At 37.7% G+C, this 13,831-nt stretch overlaps 1 protein-coding gene across 2 annotated transcripts in view; it reads left to right on the top strand.

The window, feature by feature from the left end:
• The window catches only part of FBXO11 (F-box protein 11), a 98,421-nt gene that overhangs the window by 59,620 nt on the left and 24,970 nt on the right, over nt 1-13,831 (top strand). Inside the window, exons 2-7 of one of the 2 annotated variants that reach the window (XM_036263054.1) lie at nt 7,981-8,108; nt 8,250-8,331; nt 8,939-9,083; nt 10,384-10,513; nt 12,296-12,379; nt 12,458-12,590. In XM_036263054.1, the coding sequence (XP_036118947.1) occupies nt 7,981-8,108; nt 8,250-8,331; nt 8,939-9,083; nt 10,384-10,513; nt 12,296-12,379; nt 12,458-12,590 (702 nt within the window). Of the gene's footprint in view, nt 1-7,980; nt 8,109-8,249; nt 8,332-8,938; nt 9,084-10,383; nt 10,514-12,295; nt 12,380-12,457; nt 12,591-13,831 lie in introns of those variants that run through there. The other variant, XM_036263055.1, reaches the window with a different exon arrangement.

Raw genomic sequence — 13,831 nt, 5'->3', positions numbered from 1 at the left:
GAAAGAGTAAGGGGGAGAGAGAAACATCCATGTGAGAGAGATACATTGATCAGCTGCTTCTTGCATGCCTCCCCACTGAGGAACAAGCCCCACAACCCAGGCATGTGCCCTGAGAATCAATCCACTGACCACACTGGCCGGGGTTATGCTTATATTTTAAAAAGTATCCAATGATAAGACAATCTAAAAGAGAATATAAAATAAGTTTGTAAAATGATTAAAAGAATTTAAAAAGGAAATGAAATATGGTGAAGTAACAGACCAGTATAAAAAAAAGGAACAATAAGCCTCAAAAAAGAAAACGAGAGCAACTTTTAAAATTAAAAATATAATCATAGAAATTAGCTTTACAATCTATAGATTCAGTGCAAAATATCAATGACATATTACACAGAACTAGGACAAATATTTCAAGAGTTCATATGGAATCAAAAAAGACCACAAATAGCCACAGCAATCTTGAAAAACAAGGACAAAGTAGGTGAGATCATAATACTAGATATCAGATTATACTACAAAGCTACTGAAATCAAAACACCCTGGTACTGGCACAAGAACAGGCAGATAGACCAGTGGAACAGAACAGAGAACCCGGAAATTGACCCAAGACATTATGTTCAATTAATATTTGACAAAGGTGGCAAGAACATACAATGGAGTAAAGAGAGCCTCTTTAATAAGTGGTGTTGGGAAAATTGGACAGCTACATGCAAAAAAATGAAGCTAGACCATCAACTTACACCATACACAAGAATGAACTCAAAATGGATAAGACTTAAATATGACTCATGAATCCATAAAAATCCTAGAAGAAAATGTAGGCAACAGAATTTTAGACATCATACACAGCAGAATTTTCACTGATTCATCACCTAAGGCAACAGAAACAAAGGGACAATGAACACATGGGACTACATCAAACTAAAAAGCTTCTGAACAGCAAAAGAAACAACCATCAAAATGGAAATGGAACCCACTGTATGGGAGAGCATAATTGCCCAAATCAGATAAGGGGTTATTTTCCAAAATATATTGAGTGCTCATACAACTCAACAAAAGGAAGACAAGAACCCAATTTAAAAATGGGTAAAGGAGCTAGACACCTCTACAAACAGGACATACAAGACATATGAAGAAATGCTCAACATCACTAATCATCAGAGAGACGCAAATTAAAGCAACAATGGGATATCACCTCACACCTGTCAGAATGGCCGCCATCAACAAATCATCAAACAACAAGTGTTGGCGAGGGTGTGGAGAAAAGGGGACTCTTAGTACACTGCTGGTGGGAATGCAAAATGGTGCCGCCACTATGGAAAACAATATAGTGTTACCTCAAAAAATTAAAAATTGAATTGTCATTTGACCCAGTGATCCCACTTCTAGGAATATACCCTAAGAAGCCTGAAACACCAATCAGGAAGAATATATGTACCCCCATGTTCATAGCAGCACTATTTACAATAGCCAAGATATGGAAACAGCCCAAGTGTCCATCAGTAGACGAATGGATAGGAAATGCTGTAGTACATATACACAATGGAGTACTATGCAGCTCTAAGAAAGAAAGATCTCTTATCCTTTGAGATGAGATAGAGGGACCTGGAGAGTATTATCCTAAGCGAAACAAGCCAAGCAGGGAAAGACAAATATCACATGATCTCACATATTTATGGAATATAATGAACATAACAGTCTGAGGAACAGGGTAGACCCAGAGACGTGGAAGTAGGGTACAGACTGACAACCCTCAGAAGAGAGGGTGGGGGAGAGGGAAGAGATAAACCACAGAACTTATATGCATGTACGCATAACCGATGGACATGAACAACAAAGCTGGGAATAGGGTGGGGGGGTGAGGACCTGTAACATAAATAAATTAATAAAAAAGAAAAGAAATGGACTTTAAGTGGATTAAATAGCATATTAGACAGATATTCTTGCTTTGGCTGAAAAAGAAAGAAAATCGAGTAATAAGTGGTTAAGAAGAAATAAATTTAAAATGTAATGGCCCAGCCCTGGCTGGTTTGGCTCATTGGTTGGAGCATCAGCCTGCAGACCAGAGAGTCCCGGGTTCAGTTCCCGCTAGGAGCACGCCCCCCCCCCCCAAAAGTAAAATGTAATGACCCAGCCCACTGGTGTGGCTCAGTGGATTGAGCCTCATCCCATGGACTGAGAGGTCCTGGTCCAATTCCCAGTCAGGGCACATGCCTGGGTTACGGGCTTGATCCCCCAGTAGGGAGTGTGCAGGAGGCAGCCGATTGATGTTTCTATCTGACCCTTCCCCTCTCTCTAAAACAGTCAATAAAAACATACTTTTTTAAATGTAATGACCCAAAAGTAGAATTTGAAAATACAGGGTTTAAAAATTACTTGCTGATATAAAACAAAACTAAACGTTGTTAGGATATTATTAGCCAAAAATAGATTTTTGAGGCAAAAAAAAAAAAATTATTAAGCGTAATGATGAAAGGAGTAATTCACCAGGAAGAAATAATAGTCTTGACCCTGTATTTCCAAATAACATATCAGAATATATAAAGCAAAATGTACATACTAAAAATAAATGGACTACCTGCAAGTAGAATGGGAAGTTTTTTTGGAAATTTCCTTCAAAAGACAATAGACAAATTAAACCACCGCCAACAAAAGTAAAGGTATAGAATATTTGAACACACAATTAGCAGACTTGATATTTTAGATATATTTAAACTTTACTCTAGAAAATAGAATGTAGATGTTTTTCAAATAGACATGAAACATTTATTGAACACTTTATGTGAGCCAGGCATACTACTGAGTGTTTTGCATGTGTGTTATTTTATTTATATCCTTTCAGCAGCCATAGCAATTACAAGATATTGTTACCATCTTGAATAGTTGAGAAAATTTAGGCTTAAAAATTCTAATTTTCCCAAGGCCTACTGTTGGAAAAACCTGTTGTTTTTTTTTTAATTCTACACTGTTACAACCCCTTATCTTTTAAAAATACCTCCTTTGTAAAATATAGCCAGATAGAGAAACTCACATAAAAGAAATATATAGCTTAATGTGAATTATCATTAAAGTTTAGAATTATTACTGCAATTGGTACTGTAATACCAACAGGTCAAGAAATAGAATTTGGCCCTGGCCGGTTTGGCTCAGCGGTTAGAGCGTTGGCCTGTGGTCCGGAGAGACCTGGGTTCGGTTCCCGCTAAGGGCACATACCTTGGTTGCAGTTTGTCCCCGGCCCTGGTTGGGTCGTGTGGGTGGCAACCACTCGATGTGTTGCTCTCACGTCGATGTTTCTCTCTCTCTCTCTCCCTCTCACTCTATCTGAACAAAATATCGAAAAATGTCCTCGGGTGAGGATTAAAAAAAAAAAAAGAAAAAAAGAAATAGAATTTGTCCTGGCTGATTTGGCTCAGCGGTTAGAGTGTCAGCCCACAGACCAAAGGGTTTCAGGTTCAATTCCCATTCAAGGGTACATTACCTGGGTTGCAGGTTCAATCCCCTGCTGTGGTCAGGGTCCTTCGCTCATGTAGATATCTCTCCCCCTCCCCCCTCCCTCTCCCTAACTTTCTCTAAAAAGCAATAGAAAATAATCTTGGGTGAAGATTTAAAAAAAGAAAGAAATAGAACTTTGCCAGCCACTGCAGAAGCCTTTTATGTGCCCCATTCCAATCATAACTCCGTACTTTCCCACAAAAAGCATTTATATAATCATTTTTCTAGCTTTTTTAAAAAATAATTTTAGCCCTGGCCGGTTTGGCTCAGCGGTTAGAGCATCGGCCTGTGGTCCTGAGAGACCCGGGTTCGGTTCCCGCTAAGGGCGCGTACCTCGGTTGCAGTTTGTCCCCGGCCCTGGTCGGTTGTGCGGGTGGCAGCCACTCGATGTGTTTCTTTCACATCGATGTTTCTCTCTCTCTCTCTGTTCCTCTCTCTCCCTCCCACTCTACCTGAACAAAAAATGAAACTATGTCCTCGAGTGAGGATAAAAAAATAAATAAATAAATAATTGTAATGCCAAAGTGTACGTTCTTAAACAATATGCTTTAGTTTTGCTTATTTTTCCCCACTGATTTCCCATGCAATTGATTTGTTGATGAAACTGGTATAGTTTGGCCTTATAGAGTTTCTTACAGGTTTGATGAGATTCAGATTTGATGTTTCTGTCAAAGCTTCATAGGTGGTGGTAAGTTCTTTTCATCAGAAGACATATAATGTCTGATTGTTGTTCTTTTGGGGATATTATGGATCTATTGATATTCAAGTGTTTAAACCAGTTAACTCTTTTAGAGATTGCAAATTTTCATTATTTCTAATTTTATTATTTTTTCTTTATTTATTGCTAGAATGTTTCTATAGAGATGCTTCCCCTCATCTCATACTTGGACTGGATTACCTCTTAGTTCAGTTTATATAGGAAAGAAAGGGAGGGAGGGAGGAAGATTTGATTATTTCCCATTATTTTTCTTTTTTTATCCTCACCCAGGGACATTTTCCCATATTTTGTTCAGATAGAATGGGAGGGGAAGAGAGAGAGAGAGAAACATGGATGTGAAAGGGACACATCAAGTGGTTGCCACCCGCACTACCCGACCAGGGCCGGGGACAAACTGCAACCAAGGTACGTGCCCTTAGCGGGAACCGAACCCTGGTCTCTCTGGACCACAGGCCGAAGCTCTAACTGCTGAGCCAAACTGGCCAGGGCTCCCATTATTTTTCATTTTTCAAAATGATGAGTTGGTTTTCACTAGAATCTTTGAAAGTAACCTATTTTTTAAAGTATTATTATAAATTCACAGATTTAAATATGTGTCTTTTTGTTAATTCCATTTATTCATAATGTAGCTCAAATTGTGACATCTTTGGCCAGTGGGTGGCTCCCTACTATCATGGAGTTTATATATTAGTAAATATATACACGTAAGAATATGTATGTATAGCCTTAAACTACCCACACTAAACACATTGTTCTATATATTTTTATTTTTTAAATATGTTTTTAATTGCCCTGGCTGGTTTGGCTCAGCGGTTAGAGCGTCAACCTGCGGTCTAGAGAGACCCGGGTTCAGTTCCCGCTAAGGGTGTGTACCTCGGTTGCAGTTTGTCCCCGGCCCTGGTTGGTCATGCGGGTGGCAGCCACTCTGTGTCCCTTTCACGTCGATGTTTCTCTCTCTCTCTCTTTCTTCCTCTCTCTCTCTCCCACTCTATATGAACAAAAAATGGAAAAATGTCCTCGGGTGAGGATAAAAAATAATAATAAATATGTTTTTAATTGATTTTTAGAGAGGAAGTGAGAGAGATGGAAACATTGATGAGAGAGAAGCATCAACATCAGTTGACCCCCTCCTGCACATCCCCTGTTGGGGATCGAGCTCGAAACCCAGTCATATTCTCTGACCTGTAATCAAACTGGCAACTTCTTGGTGCAGGAGTCAATGCTCAGCTACTGAGCTACATCAGCCAGGCTGTGTATTTCAGTTTTAAAACATAACTGTATATTAAAGATAGTTCCTTATCAATCTATATAGAACTGCTTTATATTTTGCAATGACCATGTAATAGTCTTGTATAGCTAGACCATAGTTTATTTAACAACTCTTATTGAACATTTGATTGTTACCTTTTAGTACTAGAAACAGTATACAATAAAAATTTTGGTATGTGCTACTTTGCCCACATGTGTGAATATAGCTGCACAATTCCTATATATGGAATTGTTAAGTAGTTGTTGCCAAATTGCTCTTAGAGCAGTTAAGAACTGTTTTTTCCTTTGTATTTTCCACTGAGCCTTTTTTTTTAAAATACGTTTTTATTGATTTTTTTAGAGAGATACAGAAACATTGATGAGGGAGAAAAACTTTGATCAGCTGCTTTGCTTCCTGCATATACCCTACTGGGGATCGAGCCTGTGACCCGGGCATGTGACCTGACCGGGAATCTAACCAGGACCTCTCAGTTCAAGGGATGACACTCATCTACTGAGCCATACCTGCTGGGCAATATTATCTTTTCATGATACTACTATATGATCAAACTTTTGATCTTTGATAATTTAAACACTCTAAACTTAGAGAAGAGTTAGTGGTACAGAACAGTTTTTCCCCCAATTCTTTCCTAAGTGCCACCCTGTTGTCCTGTCACCTCCTGATTCTTTAGTCTGTATTTCCTACAAACAAGGATATTCTCCTAAATAAATACACTACAGCTATAAAAATCAGAAAGTTGACATTGGCACATTATGTCTTCTAATCTTATATATCCATTTAAGTTTCACTATTGGTCCTGATAGCAACCTTTTAGCAAAAGGATCCAGTTCAGAATCACATGTTGCGTTTAGTTGCTATATCTTTCAGTCTGAAACAGTGATACTTTCCTTAACTTTCAGGACTTTGTCAATTTTGAAGATTATTCAGAACAGATTTGTTTTCTCTGATGTTTCCTCACAGATTTAGGTTATGCATCTTTGTCAGGAATATTATAGGTGTGATGCTGTGTGATTTTGTATGCTATCGGGATGGCACCCTGTTTCAGTTTGTCCCACTGATGATGATGTTCACTTTGAGCACTTGAGTAAGGCAGTATCTTATTGGCATCTCTCCTATAGAGTTACTGTTTTTCCCTTTCTACTTAATAACTTTTTTGTGGGGGAGATACTTCAAACATCCCATTCCTTATCAAACTTATAATACATTTATTTATAGCAGTATGAATTAATTGGTTGCTGTTCATTCAATGGGTTATAATCCGTTCACTATCATGAATTTTGTTGCTCCAACATAATTTTGTTAATGGATGACCATTCAGGCTGACGTCTATGTCATTTTGACATATCCTCATCATTCTTTTAGCACTTTCTGGTTCTGCTACAAGATATTTCAGGCTCATCTTGTATTTCCCCCAACCTAGAATCAGCCATTTCTCCAAAGAGCCTTTATTTCTTCTCTTCTCTCTCTCCCCCTCCCCCTCTCCCTTCCCCTTCCCGAGGATATTTTTCTGTTGGTATTTTTAGATAGAGTGGGAGGGAGAGAGAGATACATCAATTGGCTGCCTCTCACATGACCCTAACCAGGGCCGTGGATCAAACCTGAGACCCTTCAGTCAGTGGGCCCACACTCTAACTGCTGAGCCAAATCAGCCAGGGCCTTTTATTTCTTTTATAGAAAATGTTATTCAGAAGCCAAGCTCCCAAGTGCTGCTCATGTTCACTGGTATTGGAGTGTCACTGTTTCTAGGCTTTCTCTCAGTGGACGTCTATATTTGTTTCTATATCTATTAAAAATCATGAGTGCCAGCCATGTTGATACCTTCCATTCTAGTCTGACAACATAGAGTTTATTCTAGTTTTCTCTTTTTATATTTTAACTCTCTTCTCTGGCTTCCATTATTCTATTTAATTGTTTGATCAGTTTCTCTATTGCATGTAACCAGTCTTTCAGGTCTATTGTCCCCTGTGCTGTGTGATGATGCCCTTTTCTCCCTGCTTTGTCTGACTATTCATTGTAGGCCACCCTACCCTCCATGTAGACTTCCTTCTTTTGACTCTGACACTCCTTGCTAGACTGTCCTTCCCATCCCTCTTGGGCTGTAACCATGTAGTACTCACTTCCTCTCAAGCCCTTCATCAAGTGAACATCCTCCTCACCTGTGTTTTTCATGCCTTTCAAGTTTTGTCATAACCTTGAAAGAGCTTCTCTACTTTAACATTATAAAAAATAATTTTTTTTTGTTTTCGTCTAGTGATTTTTGTTTCCTTTTTTTGTATTTAATTTAATTTATTTTGGAATTTATTTTGAAGTAAGAAATAAAGTAGAAAACCAACATTTCTTTCAGATGGTTATCTTCCAGTTAGCTGGAATTTTATATTAAAGTAATATTCCACCCCCCAAAAAAAGTTTAGGAAGTTTTTTAGATGTTTACTGCATCCATAGAGCTTTTCTTTTTTTTTTTAATGGATGTCATTTTTCACATTGCTTTTGTTTATAACAGATGATGATGTACCTGCAGATATGGTTGCAGAAGAATCAGGTCCTGGTGCACAAAATAGTCCTTACCAACTTCGTAGAAAAACTCTTTTGCCGAAAAGAACAGCGTGTCCTACAAAAAGCAGTATGGAGGTAAATTAAATAGAATTGCTTTTCTTTTTGTAATGAACGAATTGTTAGGAAACAAACAAAAGGAATGTCATCATGTTTTAGAAGTAGTGATTATATATGGTAAAAATACTTGCTTAATTAGTTTTCATTTTGTTTTTGAAGGGTGCCTCAACTTCAACTACAGAAAACTTTGGTCATCGTGCAAAACGTGCAAGAGTATCTGGAAAATCACAAGATCTGGCAGGTATTTGCTATGGGAAAACTAAGGGACAGGGTCAAATAATTTTGTTTGATACCAAATATTAAAATCAAATGTATTACTATTAAGTTAAATGATTACATTTGGGATTGAGAAATGATTATTACCGAGTAAACATGACAACTTGGACCTCTCCCTCTTTGATTTTGTTATATAAAAATACCTTATATATATTTATTTTCACCAGTTTCTGAAATATTGTACATAATAACTAAAGAGAATATTTAAGTCAAGATAAAATAAAATAAATGTGTCATCTATGAAAGCAAAATGTTTATAAAATGATTGTCATCACAAAATAAAAGATGTTCATTAGATTAAATTAAAATTATGCTCAATTTGTTCATTTTATTTTTTAATCCTCACCCGAGGATATGTTTTTATTGATTTTAGAGAGAGAAGCATCTATCAGCTGCCTTCTGTATGTGCCCTGACTGGGGATCCAGCCTGCGACCCTTCAGTGCACTCGCTGGCGCTCCAACCAACTGAGCCACACCAGCCAGGGCAAAATTATGCTTTTGGAAATAATGGGGAAGTCATCACTAACATGATAAATAGGTTGTTTATATTTTATTTGTTAATCTCTTTATAGCAGCACCTGCTGAACAGTATCTTCAAGAGAAACTGCCAGATGAAGTGGTTCTAAAAATCTTCTCTTACTTGCTAGAACAGGATCTTTGTAGAGCAGCTTGCGTGTGTAAACGCTTCAGTGAGCTTGCTAATGATCCAATTTTGTGGTAAGTGAAAATTTATTTCTTATTATCTTGAGAGATATTATTTGCTGTCCAAAATGCTGAAGATGTTAGGGAAGTTGAAGTGTGAATTGGTGATTACAATTAAATAAGGACAAAATTAGATTGTTTATAAATTCTAAGCCACCTGTTGGTCACAAATGTGAGTTGATAATTTAGTGAGAAAATGTGGGTTTTATACATAGCTTTTGTAAAATATTTGGATAATTATATTTATGACCTTAAAATATGCATGCCCTTTGACACAATAATTCCACTTCTGAAAACTTTTTTGCCTTATGTACACATTTTTCATGATGGCATAGTTAATAGTGGGCGGAAATGAGAAATTATGTCAGCAATAAGGAAATAGACTAAGTGAACACAATGTAATGTCTACTTGGAGGGTTGGGGTATGGTTATGAACAGTGATTGTTATAGTTTTTAATAGCATGAGAAAATGCTGTTATTAAAAGTGAAAAAGTGCCCTGGCAGGGTAGCTCAGTTGGTTAGAATGTTGTCTTAATATGCAAGGTTGTGGGTTCAATCTCCAGTCAGGGCACATACAAGAAACAACCAATGAGCCCAGCCAGTGGGGCTCAGTGGTTGAGCATCAGCCCATGCACCAAGAGATTGCCGGTTCGATTCCCAGTCAGGGCACATGCCCAGGTTGTGGGCCTGATCCTCAGTGGGGGGTGTGCAGGAGCTGGCTAATCGATGTTCTCTCTCATTGATGTTTCTCTCTCCCTTCCTCTCTCTCTAAAATCAATAAAGGAAAAAAAAAGAAAGAAAGAAAGAAACAATTAATGAATGCATTAATGGGTGGAGGAGTACTGTACATTGATGTTCTTCCCTCTCCTCTTGTCCCCCCACCCCCATGCAGGAGGCAACCAATTAATGTGTCTCTCTCACATCCATGTGTTTCTCTCTATCTCCCTGCCTCCCTCTCTTTCACTGTTATCTAATAAAAAAAAACCATGGACGAATATCTTCTGGTGAGAATTAACAAACAAATAGTTGAAAATAAATAAATAAAAAGTGAAAGAGCAGAATATAAAATTTTGGTTTTGTGTCCTATATAAATCACAGCTAAAAATGAAACTATAGATAAAACAGCTGGAAGGAAATAACAGCAAACTATTAATAATGAATGTATTGAAAGTATTGGTTATCTCCTTTATACTTTTCTATATTTTACAACAGCTTTTATGGTGCTAACGGTAAACTATTTTGAGTCCTCAAATAATTTTTTGTAGTTATTTAAAAGTTTTTATGAAGAACTCTTTAATTCTTTTTCTACCTTCAGGAAGCGATTATATATGGAAGTATTTGAATATACCCGCCCTATGATGCATCCTGAACCTGGCAAATTCTACCAGATTAATCCAGAAGAATATGAACATCCAAATCCTTGGAAAGAGAGTTTCCAGCAGTTGGTATGAAGTATAAATAGAAATTATTGGTTTATATATTTGTAAATAAAATTTTCTTTATAAAAATTTAAACTCATGCAGGGAGGTATTTATATTGTCATACAAACCTATTTTGTGAACCTTGTGAAAAGGGGGAATATTCCAGGTATCCATGACTTACTTAAACATTTTGCCACACTGCCCTGGCCGGTTTGGCTCAGCGGTTAGAGCATCGGCCTGCGGTCCAGAGAGACCCGGGTTCAGTTCCCGCTAAGGGCATGTACTTCGGTTGCAGTTTGTCCCCGGCCCTGGTTGGTCGTGCGGGTGGCAGCCACTCGATGTGTCCCTTCACATCAATGTTTCTCTCTCTCTCTCTCTTCCTCTCTCTCCCTCCCACTCTATCTGTACAAAAAATGGAAAAATATCCTCGGGTGAGGATAAACAAAAAAAAAAACATTTTGCCACACTCATAACGACAGGTGTAATGACCCTGATGAAGTAATAGTTACTGTAAAGGAATAGATATCACTGAACAAAGACATATATTTAACCTGACAACAAATAAAATAATTAATCTTCCCCGACCGGTGTGGCTCAGTTGTCCCATGGATGAGAGAAAGGTCCCAGTTTGATTCCTGGTCAAAGCACACGCCCCAGTTGCGGGCTTGATCCCCAGTGGGAGGTATGCGGGAGGCAGCCAGTCCATGTTTCTCTCTCACATTGATGTTTCTATCTCTCTCTCCCTTCCTCTCTCTTTAAAAAATCAATGAAAACATACTTTAAAAAAAAGTTTGTAAAAAAATTAATCTCAAGAATAGGTTTCAAGCTAGTGAACATTTTTATCAACCAACAAAATACTCAACAATTTCACTACTGTCATTAATAATTTAAACAGTAACAATAAACATCAGTAGCCTGGGAGCAGTTATATGTTCTATGGATCTGTTTAAATTTTTGTTTAAATTATTAGTGTTCAGTAGTTTTAAAGTTTCAAGTTTAGCTTAATTTTCATATAGTTCCTTACCAAGGTTCTCAGAGGGTGATTTGCTCCCCAGGGGACATTTGGTAACGTCTGGAGACATTTTAATTTTTTTTTTTTTTTTTTTTTTAATCCTCACCCGAGGACATTTTTCCATTTTTTGTACAGATAGAGTGGGAGGGAGAGAGAGGAAGGGAGAGAGAGAGAGAAACATTGACGTGAAGGGACACATCGAGTGGCTGCCACCCGCACGACCAACCAGGGCTGGGGACAAACTGCAACTGAGGTACATGCCCTTAGCGGGAACTGAACCCGGGTCTCTCCGGACCGCAGGCGGACGCACTAACCGCTGAGCCAAACCGGCCAGGGCCATTTTAATTTTTTTTTTTTTTTTTTTGGTATGTGCCCCTAGGGGGAACCGAACCTGGAACTGTCTGGTCCACAGGCGGATGCTCCAACTGCTGAGCCAAACCGACCAGGGCTGGAGACATTTTTAGTTGTCACAACTGGAGAAGAGGATGTTATTGGTAGCTAGTGGGTAGAGACCACGAATGCTGCTAAGCATTCTACAGTGCACACAGAACAGCCCACACAACAAAGGAACTGTCAGTATGTCCCAAATATCAATAATGCTGAGATTGAGAAACCTTATCCTTTCTTACTGGATATTACTGAGTCATAAACTGTTCCAGATTTTACATTGCACTACGCAACAGAAAATTAGTTGGAATAATTTATCTCTTACTAAATATTTAATTTAAAATATTCATACACTACTAAAATAATTAATTTAGAATGTAATTTTTTTTTTTTTTTTTGACATTAAGTATAAAGGTGCACATGTAAAGCCAGGATTTGCTGAACATTTCTACAGTAACCCTGCAAGATATAAAGGAAGAGAAAATATGTTGGTATGTTTAATCTATATTTTTATAGGACTTAAAATGGTAATCTTTCATTTCTATATTGACACTTTATTTTTTTTCTAGTATTATGATACAATTGAAGATGCCCTTGGTGGGGTACAAGAAGCTCATTTTGATGGACTTATCTTTGTTCATTCTGGAATATATACTGATGAATGGATATATATTGAATCTCCAATCACCATGATTGGTGCAGGTATTTTGAAATGCATTGTTAATTAGCATTTTACCAATTTACTTATATAATGGGTTTATAAAATACTAGTGACTTAAAATTTATGTAACTTTGATAATACCTTAAGTGTAGGAAAGAATAAGAATGAAATATCATGCATATTTTATATGATAGAAATAAAAACACGAGTGCTCAGAGATTATGGATCTATTTCTTTTTAAGATGTATATTATTTCTTGATGTCACCACTTTGTTCAACTGCCTCAGTTATTCATTAAGGAAAGAAAAATGTGAGTTTCATCTTAAATATTTTTGTGCTATATAAAAGCTGTTTTTATGCCTGGCTGCTGTGGCTCAGTGGTTGAGTATCGACCCACACACCAAGAGGTCACTGATTTGATTCCTGGTCGGGACACGTGCCCAGGTTGTGGGCCAAATCCCCAGAGAGAGGATGCAGGAGGCGGCCAGTCGATAGTCTCTCATTAGTGTTTCTGTCTGTCTCTCCTACCTTCCTCTGTCTCTAAAATCAATAAAGAAAAAATATTGTTTTTTAATATTTAAAAGCTGCTTTTATGCTGAAGTTTCTAAGAGTAAATATAGTATTTGTCGAAGATTTATGCTGTCTCTGATTTTTTTAAGGATACAGTACATAGACCGTTTTAAGATGGCTAGTAATTATTACTTATTAATAAAATTTGCATTTCTGCCCCTTCTGCTTTCCTCCATTTCCACTGTGAAGAAAAGCGGGGGAGGGGATCAAAAATTTCTGCCTAGTGATTTTTATTACTTTCCAAATCAAGGCCAGTTTTTAAAATAAGTTTATTAAATAAAGAGGTTTCACCCTGGCCGGCTTGGCTCAGCGGTTAGAGCATCGGCCTGTGGTCCAGAGAGACCTGGGTTCGGTTCCCGCTAAGGGCACGTACCTCAGTTGCAGTTTGTCCCTGGCCCTGGTTGGGTTGTGCGGGTGGCAACCACTTGATGTGTCCCTTTCACGTTGATGTTTCTCTCTCTCTCACTCCCTCCCTCCCTCCATCTGAACAAACAATGGAAAAATGTCCTCGGATGAGGATAAAAAAAAATAAAATTAAAGAAATAAATATTGAATACTATTTGTAGTTAAATCTTATTAGAAGTATTATTATACATGCATTTCAGTATGATACTTAAATAATATTTGTATTAACTGTGACTGCCTGTAGTAAAGGCCAGTGAAACATAGTTACCAATAAAAAGAGTGTTGTCCAGCTGGTGTGGCTCAGTGG

Source organism: Molossus molossus, unplaced genomic scaffold (assembly GCF_014108415.1).
Source record: "Molossus molossus isolate mMolMol1 unplaced genomic scaffold, mMolMol1.p scaffold_m16_p_15, whole genome shotgun sequence".
In the NCBI taxonomy this organism is placed as follows: domain Eukaryota; kingdom Metazoa; phylum Chordata; class Mammalia; order Chiroptera; family Molossidae; genus Molossus; species Molossus molossus.
This window is presented reverse-complemented; position numbering and strand designations above follow the sequence as displayed.